Genomic DNA, 23,089 nt, shown 5'->3' on the forward strand with positions numbered 1-23,089 from the left:
CTGTTAGATCACCTCTTTTTCCCTCCCACAAGACTCACTGGGCTGGCAGCACAGAGGGGAAGGCTGCTGCAAATGCAAAGGGGGAGAATCTGAGAGACTGGGGAGAGCTCTAGATAATGGAGCACTTCCCTGCATAACAGCTCCTCTCCTTTGTTATTGGGTTCCAGGGTCAGAGATTGGTGTTTTGCCTTCTTGAGCTACTGTCCAGGCACCTGGAGGAAAAGCAGCTTTCAGAGGGCAAAAGCTCCTCCTCTTCTTACAATGCGTGGCCCGCAGGCAGCGAGAGGCCCTTTGTGGAGAGGGTGACGGCAGTATGGAAAAGCGCCTTCAGCCTCAACTCCCCAGAGCAGTCCCAGGCAGCATTTCAGCAGCTGCAAGATATCAAGTACCCATCTGCTACAAGTAACACTCCCTCCAAACAGGTACCCCTTCTGCATGAGCTTTTGATATTAATCACTCAGTAGTCTGAGACTTCTCTAATCCATGTCTAGTATAATAAGGAAACATGTAGAATGCCAGTTTGTACTTCAGAAAAGATTAAGCCAGGCCCAGGAAACCTGGAAAGATCCCTTCAGATGAATTAGAGCCCTTTATCTTTAAAGTTAGTCTTCGATCCGAATTCCCTTCTAAAAGAAAAAGAAAAAAGTCTAAAAACAAAGAAAAGCACAGAAACTAATATAATAATAGGTACCCATCAATTAGAATTAATTAACAGATGTTCACATTTTGTCATTTTTGCTTCATGGAGTCTTTTGGTTTTGTTTTGTATACTCCTTTGCTTTTGGTAGAAGAATCAAGTTGAAGTCCCTCATGTTCCCTTCCCCAGTGCCATTTCCCTGCCCTAGCTCACAAAAATTTCAGCCCCTGCATCAGACCACATGTGTTATTTTGTGGCTTCCTTATGTGATCATTGTTTATAAGATCTTAAACATACCTGTGCACGAAGACACCCAGCAACCCCATTGCTTAGATATTTCACTAAAAGAAGTGAACCCAGGTGTCTACAGAGTCTTGTACAGAAATGTTCATAGCAGCTTAGTTCATAATAGCCAAATAGAAACAACACAAATGTCCATCAGCTGGTGAATGGGTATACAAACTGCAGTATATCCATATAGTGGAAAACTATACTATGCAACAATAAAAAGGAACAAATTACTAATGCAAAAAGAGTATCAGTGAATCTTGAAAGCATTATGGTAAGTCAAAGAATCAAGTCACAAAAGACTACATACTCTACTGTTCCATTCATATGAATTATAGAAAAGCCAAAATTATACTGGCAAAAACTAGATCACTGGTTGCCAAGGGATGGGGAGAGGGGAGGTGAATGCAAAGGGGCACAAAGGAGTATCTTACAATGAAAATGTTCTATGTCTTGATTTTGGTGGTAGTTATACCGTATGTATGTGTGTGTGTATATATACCTGTATACAGGTATATATACACACACACATATATGTATTTGTCAAAACTCATCATATTGCACACTTAAAATTGATAAATCTTCATTACACTCCAGATTTTTTTTAATTACAGCTTTTAGTTCAAGAAACTCACTTTTTGTTTTAATTTTTGTTTAATTTTTTAAATTTTGTTTTAATTTTAATTTTTTGTTTTAATTTGCATTTAGCAAATGTCAAGGCATTTTCTTAGCATGAACAGACTTTAACACCAGACAGTGTATGTTGCTGTACAACTAAATATGAAAGTTTCCAGTGAGGAAGCAAAAATGGGTGGTGGAGATAGGGAGGACCTTTCTTAATTGTGGACTGTGTGTGCTTCCCAAATGCAGTTAATAGGAACATTTCTGGTGTCATTCCCAGTGCCTGATGTGAGAGGATGTTTAACTGAGTCTCTGGCTCCTCTCTCCAGCTCCTGCTTCACATTTGCCATGACCTGACCTTGGCAGTGCTAAGCCAGCAGGTGGCCTCCTGGGACGCAGCTGTGGAAGGACTGCTTCGGGCTGTGATCCGGAGCTACAACTCAGGAAACTTCACCATCATGCAGGAAGTGCACTCAGCCTTTCTTCCAGAGGGTAAAAGACCCCCAGCTCTGCTGGAGCACACCCACTAAAGGATGATATAACCACCGCCAGTGTTGTGGCACCAGGAGTACCTAGGTTATTGAAAGACAGACATGGGCCAGTGTGTCATATAGTAGGAAGTTTGAATTCTCTTACCCAACCTCCTTAAGAGGTAGCCAGAATGACTAAGCTGTTTTCCTTTACCTGGTCCTACCTACCTACCTCACTGCCTCCTATATACTTTCCTACACACAGCTCTAGAGAAATAGCAGTGTGCTCACAAGTTATTAAAAATGGAGAAGACATTCCTTGAGCTGCACAATTAGTCACTAACCTAAAACACTGTGGTTTTTCAGAGACACAGTGGGATCTTACCCCCAGAGCCTTCAGTGGGACAGATGAAATACTTTTTCTATCATGCTTTAAATGGCCTGTAGCGATGAGGACACTGCCTTAGGCCAAGAAATGTTTAGCTCTGGTTGGCTTCTGGTGGAAAGCATGTGGTCCCATGGATCACTGCTGCTCTGTTTCTTGGGATCTGATATGCCTCTTGGGTGACAGGAAACAACATGTGGGCAGGAAGCCAGATTTCTGACAGATAAAAGAAATGAACAACCCTAAATCCTCTTCTTCTCTCCTAGGCTGTGACCACCTAAGAGACAAACTGGGTGACCATCAGTCCCCCACCACACCAGCTTTCAAAAGTTTGGAGGCCTTTTTTATTTATGGACGTCTGTATGAATTCTGGTGGTCTCTCTCCGGGCCTTGCCCCGAATCCAGCGTCTGGGTAAGGGCTGCTCACAGAAGGACAACCTCTGTTGAGCAGAGCCAACAGCTCGACAATGTCAGCCCTGAAGAAACTGACCCCAAAGCTTCCCAGCCAGAGCCAAGCAGGACTCTAGAACTAGACGTGAGACTCACAGAAGAAGGTGAGCAAATGCTGAACGCTTGTAAGGAGCTCTTTTCAGAAGAGCACGCTGGTCTCCAAAATGCACAGAGAACCATTGCTGAAGTCCAAGAGACTTTGGCAGAAATGATCCGCCTACACCAGAAGAGTCAGCTTTGTAAATCCACAGCAAATGGCCCTGATAAGAATGAACCTGAACAGGAAGCAGAACAGTCCCTCTCTAGTCCCCAGAACCAGTGGTAAGTACTGATTCAATACAACATGGAACTAAAATACCCTGCTGGATTCTCACATAGTACTTGATGAGATTGATCAGGTCACTTGGAAGCACCACAATGCAGTCATTAAGGCACAGGCTTTGAAGTCAGATGTGGGGTTGCAATCCTGGCCCTGTTCAGTGACCTCAGGCAGGAGTCTTTAATGTCTCTGAGCTTTAGTTCCCTCATCCATAAATGGAGTACCAACTCCATCCTTGCTTGTTTTGAGAATTAAACAGAATCACAAATATTGTTAATAACAACAGTACAATAAAATCCTACTTTTGTGCGATAGGTTCCTAAATCATCAATCATGTAAAATAGGGAGTTGCATTATTGCATCATTAATGAAAACCATTGATTTTCTTTTTTTTTTTCTTTTTTTTTCACCATACCATGCGGCTTATGGGATCTCAGTTCCCCAACCAGGGATTGAACCTGCACCCTCATCAGTGAAAGCAGTATCCCAAAAAATACACAAAAAGCGTAGTGTACAGAATTACACACTAAACTGTAAAAAATCCCAAATGATCAGATTGCTGCAGCATCCTAATCATTTCCATTGAAAATAAGGGCCAGGTAGATATAGATGATTATTAATCACTTTAGAGCCCTTTTGCATTATCACAGGGCACTTGGCTGTGGGCATTTGCAGTGATTAACAGTTACTGATTAGTTGTTATGCCGAGTGCCTTTTACCTTGATTATGTCCCCCCGCAGCACAGGGCCTAAAATATAGTAACTAGCACAGTCAATAAACTTACAGCTATTATTACTAAACTTTTAAAAATTAAAGTTACATTTGTTGCTCTAAAAATACTACAAGTGAAATCCTGAGTCAGAGTTTTGAGTTACTTCTCTAGTGAGCTACCACACTCTAGGCAGCGCTTTATGTTTGGTTTTAGTAATAAGAAAAACACAAAAAGGTTCTCTAACCCAGCGGCTCTTAACCTTTGGATCAGAGGGCCCCTTTGAGAAGCTTAAGACACTCTTCCCAGAAAAATGTGCATCCACACACCCTGAGGGTAGGAACCCAGGCTCTGTCTAACCCATTCCCCAGAGAAGTCCAAGCCCTTTGCATTTGGCTGCGGACTGAATCCCCTAAAGGTCCTTAGTTTTCATTGGAGCCCTATGTCTAAGAAGTGGGGATTTGGAAAGTGGTGAGGAACAAGACTGCATTTTGAAAATTTTATATCACATCACATTAAATTCCCTTCTCTTAGCCTTTGTATTTAAAGATAAGAGATAAAGACCCAGGTGACAAAGTAATTTTATTTACAGGACAATAGTAAAAGTTAGGGGCAAGACGTATAATTTGCACTTTTTTTATTATTATTATCACTAGTAAAGAAGAGAAAAATGAACCAGTTTCTTTGCCTGAATTAACCAAAAGGATTACAGAGGCCAATGAGAGAATAGCTAAGTTTCCCGAGAGTATTAAGGTAAGATTTATATAGCAGTTCATTTGGTAAAACATTACTTTTTATATTATCAATTGACTACACCAAATTCTTTAATGTCATCTGAAATCTGTACAAATTTGTATGTGCTTAAAAATTGAAGATCCAGTTGCCTTTGGTGAGCTAAAATGTTTTGTGGGAGTAGAATTATTGACACCACAAGCAATTTTATACCTTAGCCTTCAAAGAAATGTAACAAATTTTCTAATGACGAGGTAAAGTAAAATTACAGTTGGTACCATGTATTTGGTTGCTTACAAATGAATAGGTATATTTGGATGTGGCCCTAGTAGTAACAGAAGCATCATGTTTTAAATTCATTTGAGTAGGGCTCTAGAAAAAGATTGTATCATTTGAGAGGGACATCTCAGTTTTGAGTATCATCTCTCCTTAGAGTAACTGATGAAGTCTTAGGAGAGAAATGGCTCAACCGTGCCAGAGAAGTGTCATGAGATAAGACTTGAGACACTCATGCCTCTGTGCAGGTGTCTGTGGCTTTTTTTTTTGCAAATGCTTCCTTATTTATCCCCGTGTCATCTTTCAGACCTGGCCCTTCCCAGATGTGCTGGAGTGCTGCCTCATCCTGCTTCACATCGGGTCCCAATATTCTGGCTTCGTGACCCAGGAAATGCAGCAACAGGCTCAAGAGCTCCTTCAGAAATACGGCAGCACTAAAGTTTACAAACGACACTACCAGACCCTCTGCACGTGAACTTTCAAGGACCTCTAAGAAACTGTGCCAAATTCAAAACATCCAACACCTTTCACCTCTGCATTTACACCTCGCCAGACATTCACTTTGATCCCTGTATGTTTCTGCAGTGATCCAGATAATACAAATGAGAGTCAAGTTTCAATCAACTCTACACTTAAACACAATGAAATCTGACTTTGGACTCAATTGTGGTTTCCTACTGGAAGAAAGATCATGAAAAGCCAGCAGTAGTTACTCAGAACTAACACCTACAAAGTGATTGTTGATAATCTCTAAAGCCTTATGCAGGTTTCGTCCAAAGAGGAGAAACTATTTTAATCACCCAAAGTGTTACATTCTTAAACACAAGCTACCTTTATAAATGCTTTGCCTGATCATAAACATGTACACTCTTGTTTGAGGGTAGAGATTATGTCTTCCCTTTACTATTTTACCCCTAGCACTCACTAAAGAGTGTCTAGTATCTAATAGGCACATAATGGAAACTTTCAACTGAATAAGTTGGGAAACAGAAAGAATGCTCATCAATAGCTTAGACTTAAAGAACTCTTAACTGAGGTCATTGATACCAGCACTGGCTGACAACTAAGGCTTGTGATTGGTAGGTGACCTTACTGCGTTAGCAGAACACAGGAATTCAAGAACATCTGGCAGTACAGTAGCACCCCCGTCAGCCACGATTTCACTTTCCACAGTTTCAGTTACCCCCAGTCAATAGCAGTCCAAAAATATTAAATGGGGAATTCCAGAAATAGACAACTTACAGTTTTAAACTGTGGCCGTTCTGAGTAGCATGGTGAAATCTCACGGCGGTCCCACTCCGTCCTACCCAGCACATGACTCATCCCTTTGTCCAGCATACCCATGCTGTATATACTACTTGCCCATTAGTATAGGAAAACCACAAAGCATACATTACAGGGCTCAGTACTACCCATGGTTTCAGGCCTCTACTGTGGGTCTTGAAACATAACCCCCGCAGATAAGGGGAGACTACTGTATATGGAGGGGCTGAATTACACCCATAGTTTGTATTCTCTTGGTTACTCTTCAGGACCATCCCTTTCTGAGGATGACCACTAACACAGCCCTACATACACTCATATATATACACAAGGCAAAGTTCTTTACAGTTCTACTACACTTGCGCCCCTTTCTTTAGCACCACTTTAATAAGCTGTTTCTTATCTCTCCCATGCAATGAGCACACCCCCTACTCAACACTCAGTTCCTCAACCCTTCATCTCAACATTTCTCCTGACATGTCAGTAAGCCTGTTGTCAACTGTGGCAAAAATAAACACCTATTTTAAATCCAAATTTGTTAAGGATATATGTGGAGGGCTCACAGTCACCAGCATGCTAAAGCACCTTGGTTGAGAACCACTGACCTATGCTGCTTTACCACAAATCTTACGATAAATATATCTCTTCCAGTATGTGAACATCCCAGGCAAAATCCTAGATCTGCTCCTGTACCTGACTTCTTACAACCCCACATTTTTGGGCCAACAGACAGGATTGGAAACAAAGTCCTGAACCAAGTTTAGGATATCAGACGTTCAATTTATCCAAAAGAAGTCCACAAATTAATAAGTGAATCTGCCGTATATCATGGAGTAGCACCAGGAAGTAGAATTAAAACTGATTTCCTAGTAAGGCCCAATAATCAGCGAGGCGTATGAAGTAAAGGGACAATTCCGCTTACACAGCTGCTCGTTAAAAGCTTCCTACAAAGTGAGACATTCTGTAATGCAAGCCAACTTGTGGAAAATGAAGGCAAGAGATAGGGAACAGACAAGATGCTTCCATATCACTGACAGCGAACAACCGTCTTCTAAAGCCAGCAATTCAGAGCTTTGAAAGACCAAACCTTCATGCCAGTGGTTAAAAAGAAATCTTTATTTTACAAAATTAAAAACATAAATAATATTTACAAGCATCTTAAATACCAGCTTATAATACTTGACACTTTTGAATCATTTTAAATTGAGTTTTCCATAAGCTTTTAATATGCAAGACTATTCAACCACTTCAGTGAGTTACCAGTTTTCATTTCCACTATTCCAAAGGAGTTTTTGGTTTTTTGAAATTGTCCATACTGTAGTCATTCAAAAAAAAATACAGTGTACTTTTTAAATGACTAGTTTTAAAAAAAAAAAAAAATCACAGTCCTGAGCTTCCTACCCCAGTTGTGGGATATTACTCCAAGAGAACCCTATAAACCAAATTCCTTACTGTCCTGTTTACATGTAACCACTATAACTTTTTAAAGACTCACATTGCTGGTACTCACCATAATCCATCTACCTAACTTCTCCTCAGTTTGCTGAAAAGGAAAGGCAGGGAAAACAGAGAAGAGAGGCAGGAGAATACAGATGGCCCTCTGAAATCACATTACTGAAAATGTAACAGAATTATGATCCAAAAACCTGCTCTTAGTAGTTTCCTTCGGGATCAAATCCAAGGTATTTTATGAAATGAAAACTTAAAATGATTTCAAATGATGCACATGTGACAGCAAATCTCAGTGGCGCAATGGAACACAGACTTAAAGAAAGTGCTTAACTTAATACCCATTCTGGAGTTCCTTGTGAATAAAGGGTAGACAGATTCAGTAGAATTTTGTTTTTAAGGAAAGTTTTCATTATCTGGTCTTCGTATTTCAGCACTGAGTAATTCATTTCCACGGAATAATACATAAAGACCAACAAAGTGTGAGGAAAGCAAATGTCCTCGAGAAGGGTCAAAATAAACGAAAAGGAAGGAAAGGAAAGGTTAAACATCTATAACCCACTTCACAAGACCACCACTTGGTTCCACTTTCCCTTGAAGCCCTCAGCTCATCTGAGAATCACAGCAAGAAGTCTTCATCCTCAGAGATTAGCAACAAATTTAAAAGAAAAAGAATGACACAGGTAGGAGTTATATACATTTTACTAGTTTGTTTCTGACTTGTCCTGGATTTTAGAAGGTGTCAAATGAGCCATGGATGCTGGTGGCAGGAGGCAACTGGAGAAGAGAGGCTTAGGGATGAGGAACAGGGAAGACGTGTTTACAAATTCAGAGCAAACTCCCTTCTTCCGGATCTAAAAGACATCTTTTGTCTTCAGCAAAACAAAAGTCTTTCTGTCAACGCAGATGGTAGGTACAGTTTGCTCAAAAGCAGCGTCTTCTCTTGGGGAGGAAGATAAGTATACACAGTCAGCACGTTAAGCACCACTCTGGGACCAGGCCCACCCTGCAGAGCCTCGCCGCCATCACTGCTGCATGTTGTTGATGATTGCCAGGATGCTCATCTTCTCCTGGGCAGAGTCCACATCCTCATTCTGCTTCTGGGCCACTCCCGTGCCTAGGCCATAGAGCCGCCCACAGTACTTGGCATCATCAATACTGTCCTCAAAAAACAACTGCAGAATAGGACAGAGAACCCCTGGTGAGAATCATGCCAAGAGTCATGCCAAGAATCAGGCCAAGCCGCAATACCACTACATCAACACCTCCCAGCTCTCTTAAAGCCTTGAAAACCTAGCCAACTAGAAACTAACTTCATAAAGAAAGGCTCCAGACCTTTCCTACACAGTCTTTTCATGCTCCTTTCTCTCTACATAGGCTCCCCTTTCTGAAGAGACTTCCACTTTCCATGAGTTTTTACTGCCAGGATCCCTGTGCTGCTGTTGCTGTTTAATACAACTGCCTCTATCTCCTCCCTTCTCTTTAACAGGTAGTGCAATGGTGAAGAGCTTGAGCTCTAGACTCAGACTGACTCACTGTGTGATCTTAGAAAAATCACTCCAACGCTCCTTAAGCCACGGTTTCCTATCCATAAAATGGGTAATATAATAATAGGTTGTTACAAGTGAGAAAATGGACAGGAAGCACATACACAGCAAGGTATCTCACCCTTTTGGGCACTACTAGGCAGGATAACTCTCTGCGGGGCATCGAGGAAGGTTGTCCAGTGTATTGTAGCACTGTAGGATGTTCAGCAGCATCCCTGGCTAGTAGCACACAACCCAGCTCCCACAGGTTATGACAGCCGAAAATGTCTCCAGACATTGCCAAAGGTGCCTCAGAGGGCAAAATTGGGAGCATGACGCTGCCAGCTTTGTTCTTCTTCCTCAAGAGTGCTTCGGCTATTTGGAGTCTTTTGTGGTTCCATACAAATTTGAGGATTATCTTTTCTATTCCTGTGAAAAATGCCACTGGAATTTTGATCAGGATTACATTCAATCTGTAGGCTACTTTGGGTAGTATGGACATTTTGACAATATTAATTCCTCCAATCCATGAGCCCAGAATATCTTTCCATTTATTTGTGTCTTCTTCAATTTCTTTCATCAATGTCTTAGAGTTTTCAGTATACAGGTCTTTCACCTCCTTGGTAAAATTTATTCCAAGGTTATTTTATTCTTTTTGATGCAATTGTAAATGGGATTGTTTCATAATTTCTCTTTCTGATAGTTCACTATTAGTGTATAGAAACAACATATTTTTTATATTAACCTTTTATCCTGCAATTTTACTGGATTCGTTTATTAGCTCTAACAGTTTTTTGGTGGAGTCTTTAGGGTTTTCTATATATGTCATCTGCAAACAGTGACAGTTTTCCTCCTTTCTGATTTGGATGCCTTGTATTTCTTTTTCTTGCCTAACTGCTCCAGCTAGGACTTCCAATAACATGTTGAATAAAAGTGGAGAGCGTGGGCATCCTTGTCTTGTTCCTGATCTTAGAGAAAAAGCTTTCAGCTTTTCACCACTGAATATGACGTTAGCTGTGGGACATTTGATAATTAATAGAACTTAGCATAAAATAAGTGGGTGGGTTCACAAATGTGTTCATATTTTAGAAATCAGAAGAAAAGCAAATAATTGCAAGGATGAGAGGTGCTAGGAACACCAAGTACACTTCTGAGTGACCTCCATTTCAGAATGCTTCTTTGCCTCCCAAAGCACATCTAATATACTGAACACACGCATAACAAACCAACCAAAAAAAAAAAAAAAACCCACTGCTTTCAAGGTGATCACCAACTTCCAAGAGAAACTATAAATTTTCAACAAACCTCAGCCCAAAAAACCTTTGCCTTACCTCTTTCATCCTGAAGAATGCCATTCCCGTTAGCAGTGAGTCTGAGCCTGCCTGGTGCTGCCTTCCAATTCTCTGCAAATCCAACTGATCAGCAACTTCCTGAAGACCTCCCTGGAGATGTAAGGAAAACAAATATATTACAGACCCGACTTCTCTACTGGAGTCAACTATGTCTATTCTTGAGTTTACTTCTTGTGGTGACAGGAAGTAGGAACAGGCCATTTACTTAACAGGTCTTCCCCAGCAGTATCCCCTTTTTAGCCCTCCAAATGATACACTGTGTTATATTCCACTTTTCACTCCTTTCATTCTTTTCTGTATCGTTAGTTTTGTCAGACCTCCGCCCCTGAAAGTCCTCACTGCTGTAAAACAAGGTTGGGGAAATAGTAAATGCCAATCCAATTCTAGATGGCAAACCTCTTATACCAACAATTTATTAGAGGAGGGAGTTCTTAAATTGTTTAGAGCTAAGAACCCCTCTGAGTCTGGTACACTGTAGACCTCATTCCTAGCAAATCATACATATACCTCATGTCTCCAACTGTTTCACTAGGTTCGTGGGCCCTAAGTGAAGAATGCCTGCCTTAGGGTGACAGTAGCAGAAGGCTCCCTTCATGCCCAGGTTAAAGACAGTTACCACACAAATCCCTCTGCCAATCAACTCTACATATACCCTGTCTAGCACCATGCTGGCACCTAGCAGGTACTCAAGGACACATGCTGAACAAACTGCAATAAAGCAAAATGACAAGTCTGCGTTTTTGTCTTGTTGTCGTTACTACTATTAAGAAAAATATTGTGTACCTTAAGATTTTTGCAACTTTTCATCAGGTATTTCACATCATAAATGGATGGGAAGAAAAGGTTCAGAATGTGAAAGAATTCATGTTCCTCTTCTGGCAAACGAGAATCCGTAAGTAACTTAACCATGTAGCCAAAATCATAGCCACTACGAGGAGAGAATGAGGCAGTAAGGTGAAAGAGCAGGAGTTAACAGGCCCCAGCATTCAACTGCTTTATTTCTCAGAACTTACGATGCTACCTCATGTTAGGAACTTTCAGTTTTCCAAAGTAGTTTATCCTGTCCTCTGCACTTTCCACTAAATGACCACATAACAGATTAATATGGGAGATATATAAGAGAACCCAAGGGTTTATAAATGTGGGTTTTTATTCATCAAAAATTCAAAAGTACTGAAAGGTATGGAGTCCCCTGGTGGGCTAGTGGTTAGGATTTGGCACTTTCACTGCTGTGGCCCACGCTGAATCCCTGTTTGGGGACTGAGATCCCACAAGCCAGGCGGGGCGACCAAAAGAAAAGAAAAGGTATTGAAAGGTAAAATAACTTCTCCTAAGGGGAATTTGGCTTTTGAGTACCGGGAAACTCCAGGCCAGCCATTTAAATGACAAGAAAAAGATGACCAAGTACTTCCATCCTTCCCACCCTCCATCTTTCCACTCGACATATGCCCACTGCAGCCACATGATACAGCCTAGTACTGTGTGAAAGAAACCAGTATGCGCTCCAAAGTGTTTTCTAAAAAACTGACATGTGAGCAACTGTTACCATTTCAACTTTATAACTGCTAGTGAGCAACAAAAGAGCGCCAAGAGGACTGCAAAAATAACATAAGAATTCAATTCTTGCTTCCAAAGGAAGAGAGAAACACTCTCTTGAGACTGACCTGTGAAATGAAAGCCATTTGACATTGTCACAGAGAACCACCCCTGATGTCATAAGCAGCTCTGCAAAGTGCAAAGTGTCAATCCCTTCCTCTTCATGCTTCTGAAACTGCAGTCCTGAGTTAGCAAGGAGATCTATGGAATCCTGGGAGTACATGTCCTCTCTAAAAAGAGAAGGTGTTTACTTCTTAGCTGCTGGTAAGGTAACAGAAGTAGTGGGCAACAATATTACCATCACCTTATAAATTATAGAATAAGTATTCTTTTTTTTTAATTAATTTTTTAATATTTTATTTATTTATTTTTGGCTATGTTGGGTCTTCACTGCTGCATGCAGGCTTTCTCTAGTTGTGGCGAATGGGGGATACTCTTCGTCGTGGTGCGTGGGCTTCTTATTGCAGTGGCTTCTCGTTGTGGAGCACGGGTTCTAGGCACGGGGGCTTCAGTAGTTGCAGCAGGCGGGCTCTGCAGTTGTGGCTCGCAGGCTCTAGAGCACAGGCTCAGTAGTTGTGGCGCACGGGCTTAGTTGCTCCGCAGCATGTGGGATCTTCCTGCACCAGGGCTCAAACCCATGTCCCCTGCGTTGGCAAGCTGGATTCTCAACCTCTGTGCCACCAGGGAAGTCCCTAGAGTAAGTATTCTTGAAATACTTTCATAATTTAAGAATAAATCAATTCATTCCTTCCAGTATTCTAGCAAACACACAAAGTAATCTTACTTGTGACAGAAAGAAAAATGGGATTTTTGCCCCACAAAATAAGTATCTTAATTATGAAAGATCCATATTTTCTCATTATTTAATGAAAAGCAGGACTTCCCTGGTGGTGCAGTGGTTAAGAATGTGATCTTTTGTGTCTGGCTTCTTTCCCTTAGCATAATGTTTTCAAAACTCATCCATGTATAGCATATGTCAGTACTTTATCTCTCTGTACTGTGCAGTAACATTCCATGGCAGGGATATACCACATAGAGCCATTCCTCAGATCACAGACATTTGGACAGTTTCCAATTTGGGGCCTTTATGAATAATGCTGCTATGAACACTCACATACAAGTTTTTACACGGGTGTATGTCTTCATTTCTCTTGGGTGGAAATTGCTGGGTCATACGGTAACTCTATTTTTAACCTTTTGAGAAACTGCCTGTTTTCCAAAGAGGTTGCATCATTTTATATTCCCAATAGCAATGTATGAGAGTTCTAATTTCTCCACACCCTCACCAACATTTGTTATTATGTCTTTTTGATCACAGCCACCTAGTGGGTATGAAGTAGTATCTCATGGTTTTGGTTTGCATTTCCCTAATGACTAATGGTGGTGACCATCTTTTCATAAGCTTACTAGCCATTTCTAAATCTTCTTTGGAGAAATGTCTATTCAGATCTTGTGCCCATTTTATTTATTTATTTATTTATTTATGGCTGTGTTGGGTCTTCGTTGCTACGCACGGGCTTTTCTCTGTTTGCGGCGAGCAGGGGCTACTCTTCGTAGCAGTGTGCAGGCTTCTCACTGCAGTGGCTTCTCGTTGCGGAGCACAGGCTCTAGGCAGGCGAGCTTCAGTAGTTGTGGCTTGCAGGCTCAGTAGCTGTGGCTCGCAGGCTCTAGGGCACAGGCTCAGTAGTTGTGGCGCACGGGCTTAGTTGCTCCATGGCACAGGAAATCTTCCCGGACCAGGGCTGAAGCCCGTGTTCCCTGCATTGGCAGGCAGATTCTTAACCACTGTGCCACCAGGGAAGTCCTTGTGCCCATTTTTTTTTTTTTTGCAGTACGTAGGCCTCTCACTGTTGTGGCCTCTCCCGTTGCGGAGCACAGGCTCCGGACGTGCAGGCTCAGCGGCCATGGCTCACGGGCCCAGCCGCTCCACGGCATGTGGGATCTTCCTGAACCAGGTCACGAACCCACGTCCCCTGCATCGGCAGGCGGACTTTCAACCACTGCACCACCAGGGAAGCCCCCTTGTGCCCATTTTTAATTAGGCTGTCTTTTTATTGTCGACTTGTAAGAGTTCTTTAAGAGGGACTTTACTTTTTGAGATTCTTTACTCCACCTTCTGCTTGACTACTCTCTCCAACCCCCTACTTGGGTTTGGTGAAAACAAAACTTAAAATTAATAAATCAGTTAGAAATCAGTCTGTACAAATGTAGCAAATCTAAGAATAACATTGAGAAGTGTCTCAGACACTTACGTAAGGTTGAATTTGAAGTTGAACTGCCAAGTGTTGATTCCAGAAGGATATTCTCCCTTCTCATTCGTGAATGTAAGGCCCAGCTGGATAATTTTTAAAAGGTCAACATTGCACCGTAAAAGCTGATACTGGTAATCTATGGAACTACGAAATTCACCAATGGGTCGCACCACAACACCTGGAAATTCTGTGTCCTAGAAAAGGAAAAAATCTGTCATTGTAAGGTTTCACAAAACACTGAATGCTGGGGAAAAAAAAACAAAAAACACTGAATGCTGACTTGACCATTCATAAATAAAAATTTTACCTCAATTTATAAAAGTTACGTGAGAAGCCCCAAGCTCAGGCACAAAAATTCACCTTAAAATACTGATTTCATTGATGTATACAGAAGGAGCACTAGAAACATGAAGCTTTACACAACAACTTGGAGATCCTAAGCAGGATGTGAATAGAAGTAGTTGACTAACTCTAGGTCTATTAAGAACATTCTAGGTTCGGGAATTCCCTGGCGGTCCAATGGTTCGATCCCTGGTTGGGGAACTAAGATCCCACAAGCCACGCAGCACGCCCCCCACCCCGCCAAAAAAAAGAGAACATTCCAGGTTCATATACAGTTAATTAGGAACAGTCTAGGTTGAGAACAAAACACTATATAAATAAAAATGCAAATACAGGAAAGTGAAACAGCCATTCAACAAAAGTAATAGCCACGTTTGGCTTAGAGTAAAAAGCCTGGAACAAGATCAAAGAGAGTTCTGAATACCAGGCTAAAGACATAATTCTACACCCTCCACAGCAGGAGTTGCAAACTCCAGGCAGCTAACGTAACAGAGTAAAGTGTGCAGGGTATTAAAATGGTTATAAGTAATGGGGACTGGAGCAAACTAAAGGGTACATGCCACCCCTAAAAGAGGCTCTTGATATCACTATGATACGTGCCTCCCTCCAGCCACTCAGTGTCAGGCAGGAATGTAGACCCTATAATGCCAGATCTGTCCATTTCTTCCAGAGACACCAGAAATCTGGAGTTTAAGTAAGGTCTCTTGATTTTTAAATGTTGGCAACTACTTTTTAAAAACTGCTTTAACGCTGCCAGTCAAATTCACCATACCTGTGGAGCAGATGTGCCCTATGCACTGAGACAACTTCTGCTTAAAGACTTGCAGACAAAAGTAACATCATAAACACTAGATACTAGAGGTTACATCCTTTTCAGACACACAGGCTACCTTGATGTTTCATAAAAGCAATATAACCTTCCATCATGTTTAATTTACCATGGCTTTAGTATAATCATTTCTTTCAAAAATCTCCCATTAAATATTCCCTAAGTCCATACCAGAAGGTGAGTCAAACAGAGTAGAGCTCTTTACCATGGCAATATAACTGTAACTGAGCACGATTTCTCGGATCTTCCTCATCTCTTCTTCTAGATTGCTGGCCCAGACTTCACAGATGACCTGGCTGTTCTCCACAAGTGCCGCAGGCATCCTGAAGAAACTTGAAGTCGCTTTCAGCTGACTATGTTACAGGGGACTATGTCAATGGTTGATCTGATCTACATTCAAAAACACATTTTGAAATCACATTAATTTACATACTGGCATTAAGACATTAACAAAGATATCAAAACTATTTTACCATCACTTCATCAGCTTAAGCTAAAACATTAGGACTATTATATTTATTCTCCATTTTATATGATGAGGGAACCTGCCTTTGTCAAAACAGACACAAACACACACACACACACACACACTCACTCTCCCTCCCTCAGTTCTTTAACCTGAAGAAAATAAAATTACTTAAGAAACATGAAGAAACTTTTGCCCAAGCTACCCTTTAGCACAGAAATGAAACCATTGCCCTAAACCAGTTTTTGAGCCCTCTCCAGACTACCTAAAGACTAAAATAGTCCCCTGTTGACACAAATATGCCCTTACCATGACTTTCACATCACTTTGCACAGGGACCAAATCATGGAAACATTTCTAAAGGAATCACTTTAGCCAGTTTAAATGTACTGGGATCTCCAAAAGCCTGAAAGAATGTGGACCTGAACTCTCACACTGAAGTCCTAACACCATACGATGAATACGGACGTGGGACTTGCCCCTCCACTCCCCCAAAAAAGGAAATTCTTTTTCCCGACAATCCAAAAGTCAAATACAACTAGAGGCAAATAGATCATGAAGTGAGAGATGTAAGTTGTAAAAACCAATCCCAAGTTGAACAACCACAATGAAAATCAGAATTTATTAATGTCTACTTTTCAACATACAATATTATAAAGAAACTAAGTATCAATTCAACAATAAAAATAGAGAAGACAGCAGGTATAGATAATTCAACCAGAAGCAGAATGATTTACAGTGTATATTCTGGGAGGAAACTGGGGAGGCAACAGTATTCTACACGATAAAACTCAACATGGTTCAGCCTCAGAGTAATGCTGTTATTATAGCAATGATACGCTTAGTTATAAAAAGACAAAACGGAGCTTATCATAAGTGGATTTCCTTAAAACGCAAGCCCACGCACAGATCCTCAACACAATGTAAGAGTGGGCTCCAGCGCATATATTTAAGGAACAATTCCTAGAAAGAGTAAAACGAACCTTTGCTTTCTACTTTCAAGATAAGCAGATACAACAGTAAGAATCTGGATCAAAACAAAATTGCCATTCTCAAGTGGCATCATTTCTCTGAGACACTTCTGAGAAAACAATCTATTGGTTTGTCACCAACCCTTGAAGATTTCATTTATTCAAGTTACTCTACGTTTTTACAGATGCTTCTCTGAAATTATAGTAGACTTACTGTAATTACTCTGAAACTTAAGTAGACTGTGGTAGCTTCCTAACAAATATGGGTGAACACTTCTTAAAGGCAGAATCCATTTCTTCTCATTTTTGTTCTATACACAATGGGCATGAATGAAAGGCATGCAGATGAAGAAATCAACAACATCAGAAAATGGCAGAAGTTCAGACTGAGTGTGTAGTAAATTCCCCTATCTGACCATAATTAAGAAAATGTTGGGGGAATTCCCTGGCTGCCCAGTGGTTAGAACTCAGCTCTCTCACTGCAGGGGGCCACAGGTTCAATCCCTGGTCGAGGAACTAAGATCCCACAAGACACGCAGCAAGGCCAAAAAGACAAAAAAGAAAATGTTGGGGCTCAGAACTTTAGATTCTAAACCATGCTTAAGGTTTTCCCCTGCAAAAGGGCATAAAACCATTTCTATGCCCATTAATGTTAAATCAGTACCACTTCGCTTCCTTATTTCCCTAACTGAAACAATGCACTCCCTTTTTGGTGTCACTTTAAACACAACCATAAACTACTTTAGGGGAAGTGGGTATCACTAATTGAAACATCTCCATAAAAGCAAAAGCAACTAAAGGGACTCAAGCAAAAATGTCTCTGGCCTCCAAGCAGCAAAGAGCAGACTTAAAAAGAGGGCAATTAGATATTTACATTCAACCCTTAGAACAAGGCTCCCCAGCTAAGAAGCTCTTAAGGTTTTATCAGAAGAACTCAGGAAACAATACGAAGAGGCTCCCTCTCGTCAAATAAAATATGATATGAACATCATTATGGATAATTACTACGATGCATCACTTTTCAGATACAGATTTAAATCCAGGAGTTCATAATGAACTAAGAAAATAAATTTACTTGGCCACCATTGGAGAATGCTAATGAATGGACTTATTTTTAAAAATATGTATCTTGTCTTTCCTATATAAACTGTAACCCCAAGTAACCAAATAGTTGAAGGAAAGTTTCTCTTTATAAAAGTTGTATAAATAAAAATAAATAGGGAATGACAGACTATCACCGTTTTGTAACCCCTAATGAACTTAGAGATCTGGGCAATAATCATAATGGCATTTATACGGAATTTCCAGAAAAGGCAACTCTATAAAGGCAGAAAAGACTACATGGTGGGATGGGACTGAGAGTTATATAAATGGGAATGAGGTATCTCACCTCATGAGGTGACCAGAAATGTTCCCAAACTCCATTAAAATGATTATTGCACAACTCAGTAAATTTACTAAAAATCACTGAGTTTTACATGCAAATGGGTGAGTTTTATAGTATGTAAACTATATCTCAATAAACTTGTTAAAATAATCACTAGGGCTGTAATCATCACAAAAAGAGACCACCCGGTATTATGTGCCTCAAAACAACACATCACCACTATGAAACAGTCTTGACCAAAAAAAAATCTAACTTGAATCTGACCAAGCCTCTAGATTTAACTACCAATGTACAGAAAATACAGACAGAGAAACATATTAAATGACACCAGAGAAATGCAATCAGCAAAATCCAGAAACTTCTATACGGAACTAGAGAACCCAGCTCCTTCAACAAATAAATTACAAGAAATAAAAGTAAAAGACTCTCAGGAGATCTATCAGTCAATCAAAACATACAGACCTAAATTAAACCCTGCTCTAAACAAGTGATAGGAAAAAAAATTATAACATTTTTGAGACAAGCAGGGTTTTGTTTATTTTGCTTTTTTTTTCTTTCTGGTGTTATACTGTGGTTATGGTTTTTTTTAAAAAAAGAGTCTTACCTTTTACAGATAATGAAAAAGAGTTATAAGTGATACAATATGAAATGTGGGGTTTACTTCAAAATAACAGTGAAGAAAACTCTCAATAACTTTGTACAGTACTATCTTTCTCTACATTTTACAGATAAGAAAACTGAAATGCAGAGACAATTTTAAAAGGTAGTGTCCATGGCTTCCATTTCCAAGAAAATTCTTTTTTACAATATAGGGGTTGGGGATTAAGAGGTACAAACCATTATGTAAAAAATAAGCTACAAGGATATACTGTGCAACACAGGGAATATAGCCAATATTTTATAGTAACTGTAAATAGAGTATAACGTTTAAAAATTGTGAATCACTATGTTGTACATCTGTAACTTATATAACACTGTACATCAACTATAATTTAAAATTTTTTTGGGATTATTTTTAAAAGCTAACCATTGTATACATATTTGACAAACAAGGAAGTCAAAACCAGACCAGTGGCAAAACATTTAAGATATTCTTCCACCAAACCCTTACCTAGGAAAACTTGCAAGCCCCAAATGTAGTGCCACACAAACAATGAAAAGGAATCACATTGCACACATTTAACTTAGCATAAATTACTGGATATGCTAGCCAAAAAAGAAATAATAATAAAATAATACTAGCAATTCTGCCTGCCACTTTCCACTCAGTGAGCACATGCTCCAGTATGAGCCTAAAATGGGGATCACAAACATACCATTCCCCTTGGTTATTAGTCTTCCTCCTTCTAAGCCTCTCAGAGCCAGCACTGCACAGTGCACCTCACAGTGCAGAATGACTCTATGCCATTCACTTATGTTTATTTGTGCAACATGGCCCCTAAAGGTAAACCTAATTACTCTACCTGGGTTACAACCAAAGAAATAGTAACAAGTTTCAAAACAGAAGGAAAAATGACTGTGCTGGATTTACTGAGAAACACTATGGCCACCTCCCACTCCACACCTTCCTAAGGAATTGTTAAGGATAATTTTGGTTGCATGCACTGCTTGCCTTGCAGGCTGACTTGAAAACTTGACTGCCACATGAGCTACTCTACATGAAAGCAAAATACAAGCCCTGATACCTGCTGTTTCCCAGTACTACACCGTATAAGAAGGTCACCCAGGAGTTACTGAGGTCTCTGCCCTGCGCTCATCTGTAGAACAAACTGTGCAGTTCGCCCCCCAATGATCTACAGTGTAAACTTCTCCAAAACAAAGCTGCTTACTAACCCAGGAAAGCTCTGAAGAGCAAGTAAATGATAAAGGCAACCGAAAGCTTTCTCTGCAAGCAATCCAGAGTGCCAGACCTTGCTGGAGAAAAGCATGTTTTGGTTTTTCTGATTGTGTTTTGTTTAAGGCTAAGAGTGCAAGGAAACAATAAACATCACTTCCCCATTCTAGACGACCGGACAAAGGCTTTGCCGCGCATGGGTAAGATGGAAAAGGAAGTAGCAGCACTTCAGAAGAAATGGCAGCCGCTTGCAAGAGGGTTCTTTCTATCCACGGCCGCGGGGGCCGCAGTCCTCCATCCCCGCCAAACACAGTATCCCAAGACACCACCCTCGACCGAACCGCAGTTCAACCAGATCTTCAAACCACCCATGGGGCCCAGGCCTGTGAGCTGGCTCCTCCAGAGCCAAGAGCTCTGGTTCATAAAGCCACCGAATAGCAAGGAAAAGTTGCGGGGACGGAAGAACCAAGAAAGGGAAAAGCCCGCAAGGTTCCAAAGTCAGGTCCTCTGACTCACACCGTCTCTCGTCATCCTTCTCTTCCTGTTCAGGATCACTCTCCCTCTTCAAAACACCCTCATCCCTCTCCTCCTCCTAACTCCTTTTTTTTGTAAAACGAAGGTTTTAAAATTGCATGCCTTAAGGACAGAGAGACCTAAGTTCGAAGCCAGGACACGGACGAGCTGTGTGGCTTTGCATAAGTTACTTAACCTCTCTCGTGCCTCAGTTTTCCCTTCTTGTAAAATGGGTCCTCTAATGGTGGTGCACACCTCGGAGGGCTGCTGTAGGGGGTAACAGAATGAAGCATATAAGGTGCTGGCACATATCACTAGAATATTAATATCGTGTGGTAGTGGTGGTTATTATGACTACTATTCGACGGACCTCTTTCTCTTTTCACACACCCTGTCCCTCTCGCACGCTCCCACTCCCCTTCCTCCCGCAGGCCCCCGATGGCCTCCCACACTCTCTCATCTCACGCTCCTCTCTGATAAGCGGGAGCCCGCTTACCCTGACCGGCAGGGCCCGCGAAGCGCGGGCAGACGGGCTGGCGGACAGACTACCCGGGAGCTGCGTGACCCGGTGCTCTCCGCCCGCTGCCCCGGATCGGCTACTGGAACCGAGCGGCTCAGTGAGATGAGCGCCCTCATGCCCAGAGCGACCTTACGCACGGCCCTCCAAACAACCTGGCCGCACCGCTCTACCCACCCGATCCTCCCGACTCGCCTGCTCCCTTCCCGTCGCTCCAGGCGGGCGCGCGCCTGACGCTGCCTGCCCCTCCCCTTCTGCGCGCCCCGGCGACTCCGTGCGTGTTCGCCCAACCTGTGAGCTCGCGGGAGCGGCGCGCAGGCACAAAACCAAGAGGGCGCCGCGAAAACGGCGGGGCGGGGCGACCTCAGACGACGCAAGTGAAATACGGCCCCCTACGGCCTTCGCTGGGTTAGTTTCGCTGGTTCAATTCACCAGGATCACTACTCCATTTCGGTTCTACTTCTGTGCGCTCACAGGGGGCGTGGTCTAGAACTAGCCCCCCCCCGTGGTGGGCGTGGCCTATCTGAGCCCGAGGAGAGGGCGTGGCCCGTCTGACCAAATCCTCCAAATTGCAACCTCCCCGTCTACCTTCTTCGAAGGGCCATTAAAATCGGCGGAAGCTGAGTTGGGAGGAGGTTCGCTAGGGGAGATCCTGACCGCTTCCTTCTGTACTAATGCGGCCCCCTGGACCTTCACTTACAAAACCTCTACCATACGGCTTCCTTTCTGGCAAACACTGGGTTGGGGGTGGGGCAGCACCCCGAAACCGAGTCTGGGTGACGTCAGCCAAGGCCCGCCTCCCCCCCTCCGAGCCTCGGGGAGCTGAGCGAGCAGCGTTACCATAGCAACCGGCCCGCTAGGGTCAGCTCGAGTTACAAAAAAGATGCAGCCTGGGTTGGGGAGACGCAGGAGGAGCGCTGGCGCCCTCCCGCTTCCCGAGAAGGTCCGAGACCCGGCGGACGCTAAGCGAGCTCGCCAGATCTTCATTGAGAGACCAGTGGGGTCCAGGCCTATATTAGGAGGTTCCTTCAAAGCTCCCACCCGCCCTCCTATTCTCTGTGAATCCTGTTTGGAAAGAGAGCTCTTCGCCAACGCCTGTCCTTAGCAGCGTTTGTTCTCCAGTGGTGGGAGAGAAGACAAAGCACTGACCTCCCGCACACAGCTATCAGTTCCGGGCCGCCCTCCTAGTCAGTCGCGCAAGACCTCCACCCTGTCCCTAAGAGAAGGTGCGGACTCCCCAGAGCATGGCTGTGGTCATACTCCTTGATGCCTTCCCTCGAAAGGGGCTGTTAAGTGGATAGCAAATTCACCCCCAAGTCCCTGCACCTTCCTACTTTTAACCATTTCCCCCTAAAGAGGCTCTGCAAAATCCTACCTCCGTTTCCGAGACTGGAGGCAGGGCAAGTCTTCAGCGGCAAATTCCAACCTGGATTCCCAAAAGCTAGTCTCCAGGGACGTGAACCACCCCCACCCCACCCTCCACTGCCATCAAATGCACTTTCTGAACACTCCTCCCCTTCTCCCCTTCACATGAGTGTCTGTCTCCTTATCTGCAACATACGGATATGACTATATCAGCGGATGTTTGCGTTAATAAATGGAAAAACCACCCCACACTGTAGAAGATACATAAGTGTATTCAATAGATAATTGTTTCTGGCCTGTCTCAGTTTGTTATCCCCGAGATATTCAGTGTTTGTTAGCTCTGCTGCAGACTTAGCACCCTTGTCATTCTGTTCAGCAATACTGTGATGGAGAAAGCAGGTAAGCCGCTCTCTTCCCCCTGTCCTGTGAGTTTCTAATATTCTGTAATCCACTCTGAAATTACATTCAGGAGAGCGTAGGCCTATCAGCAGCTAGTCGCATGAAGAGCAGCCTGTTTTTTCCTGCAGCACTGGGCCTGGT

General features: G+C 42.3%; 2 protein-coding genes across 8 annotated transcripts in view; one reads left to right on the forward strand and one right to left on the reverse strand.

The window, feature by feature from the left end:
- The window catches only part of GEMIN5 (gem nuclear organelle associated protein 5), a 42,014-nt gene extending 34,927 nt beyond the window's left edge, over positions 1-7,087 (forward strand). Inside the window, exons 24-28 of one of the 2 annotated variants that reach the window (XM_060008459.1) lie at positions 168-422; positions 1,876-2,038; positions 2,668-3,172; positions 4,536-4,632; positions 5,195-7,087. In XM_060008459.1, coding sequence (XP_059864442.1) covers positions 168-422; positions 1,876-2,038; positions 2,668-3,172; positions 4,536-4,632; positions 5,195-5,362 — 1,188 coding nt within the window. In that variant the 3' untranslated portion in view covers positions 5,363-7,087. The remainder of the gene's footprint in view (positions 1-167; positions 423-1,875; positions 2,039-2,667; positions 3,173-4,535; positions 4,633-5,194) is intronic. The other variant, XM_060008458.1, reaches the window with a different exon arrangement.
- CNOT8 (CCR4-NOT transcription complex subunit 8) overlaps positions 1-21,274 on the reverse strand; it is a 47,731-nt gene extending 26,457 nt beyond the window's left edge. For 3 of the 6 annotated variants that reach the window (XM_060008463.1, XM_060008461.1, XM_060008462.1), the window contains exons 1-6: positions 21,164-21,274; positions 15,702-15,886; positions 14,326-14,519; positions 12,142-12,303; positions 11,261-11,405; positions 10,457-10,567 (exon numbers count right to left, since the gene is read on the reverse strand). In XM_060008463.1, coding sequence (XP_059864446.1) covers positions 10,457-10,567; positions 11,261-11,405; positions 12,142-12,303; positions 14,326-14,519; positions 15,702-15,818 — 729 coding nt within the window. In that variant the 5' untranslated portion in view covers positions 15,819-15,886; positions 21,164-21,274. The other 3 variants (XM_060008460.1, XR_009518926.1, XM_060008464.1) reach the window with 3 other exon arrangements.
- Between the last annotated feature and the right edge of the window lie 1,815 nt (positions 21,275-23,089).

This window comes from Delphinus delphis, chromosome 3 (assembly GCF_949987515.2).
Source record: "Delphinus delphis chromosome 3, mDelDel1.2, whole genome shotgun sequence".
NCBI classification, from domain to species: Eukaryota; Metazoa; Chordata; class Mammalia; order Artiodactyla; family Delphinidae; genus Delphinus; species Delphinus delphis.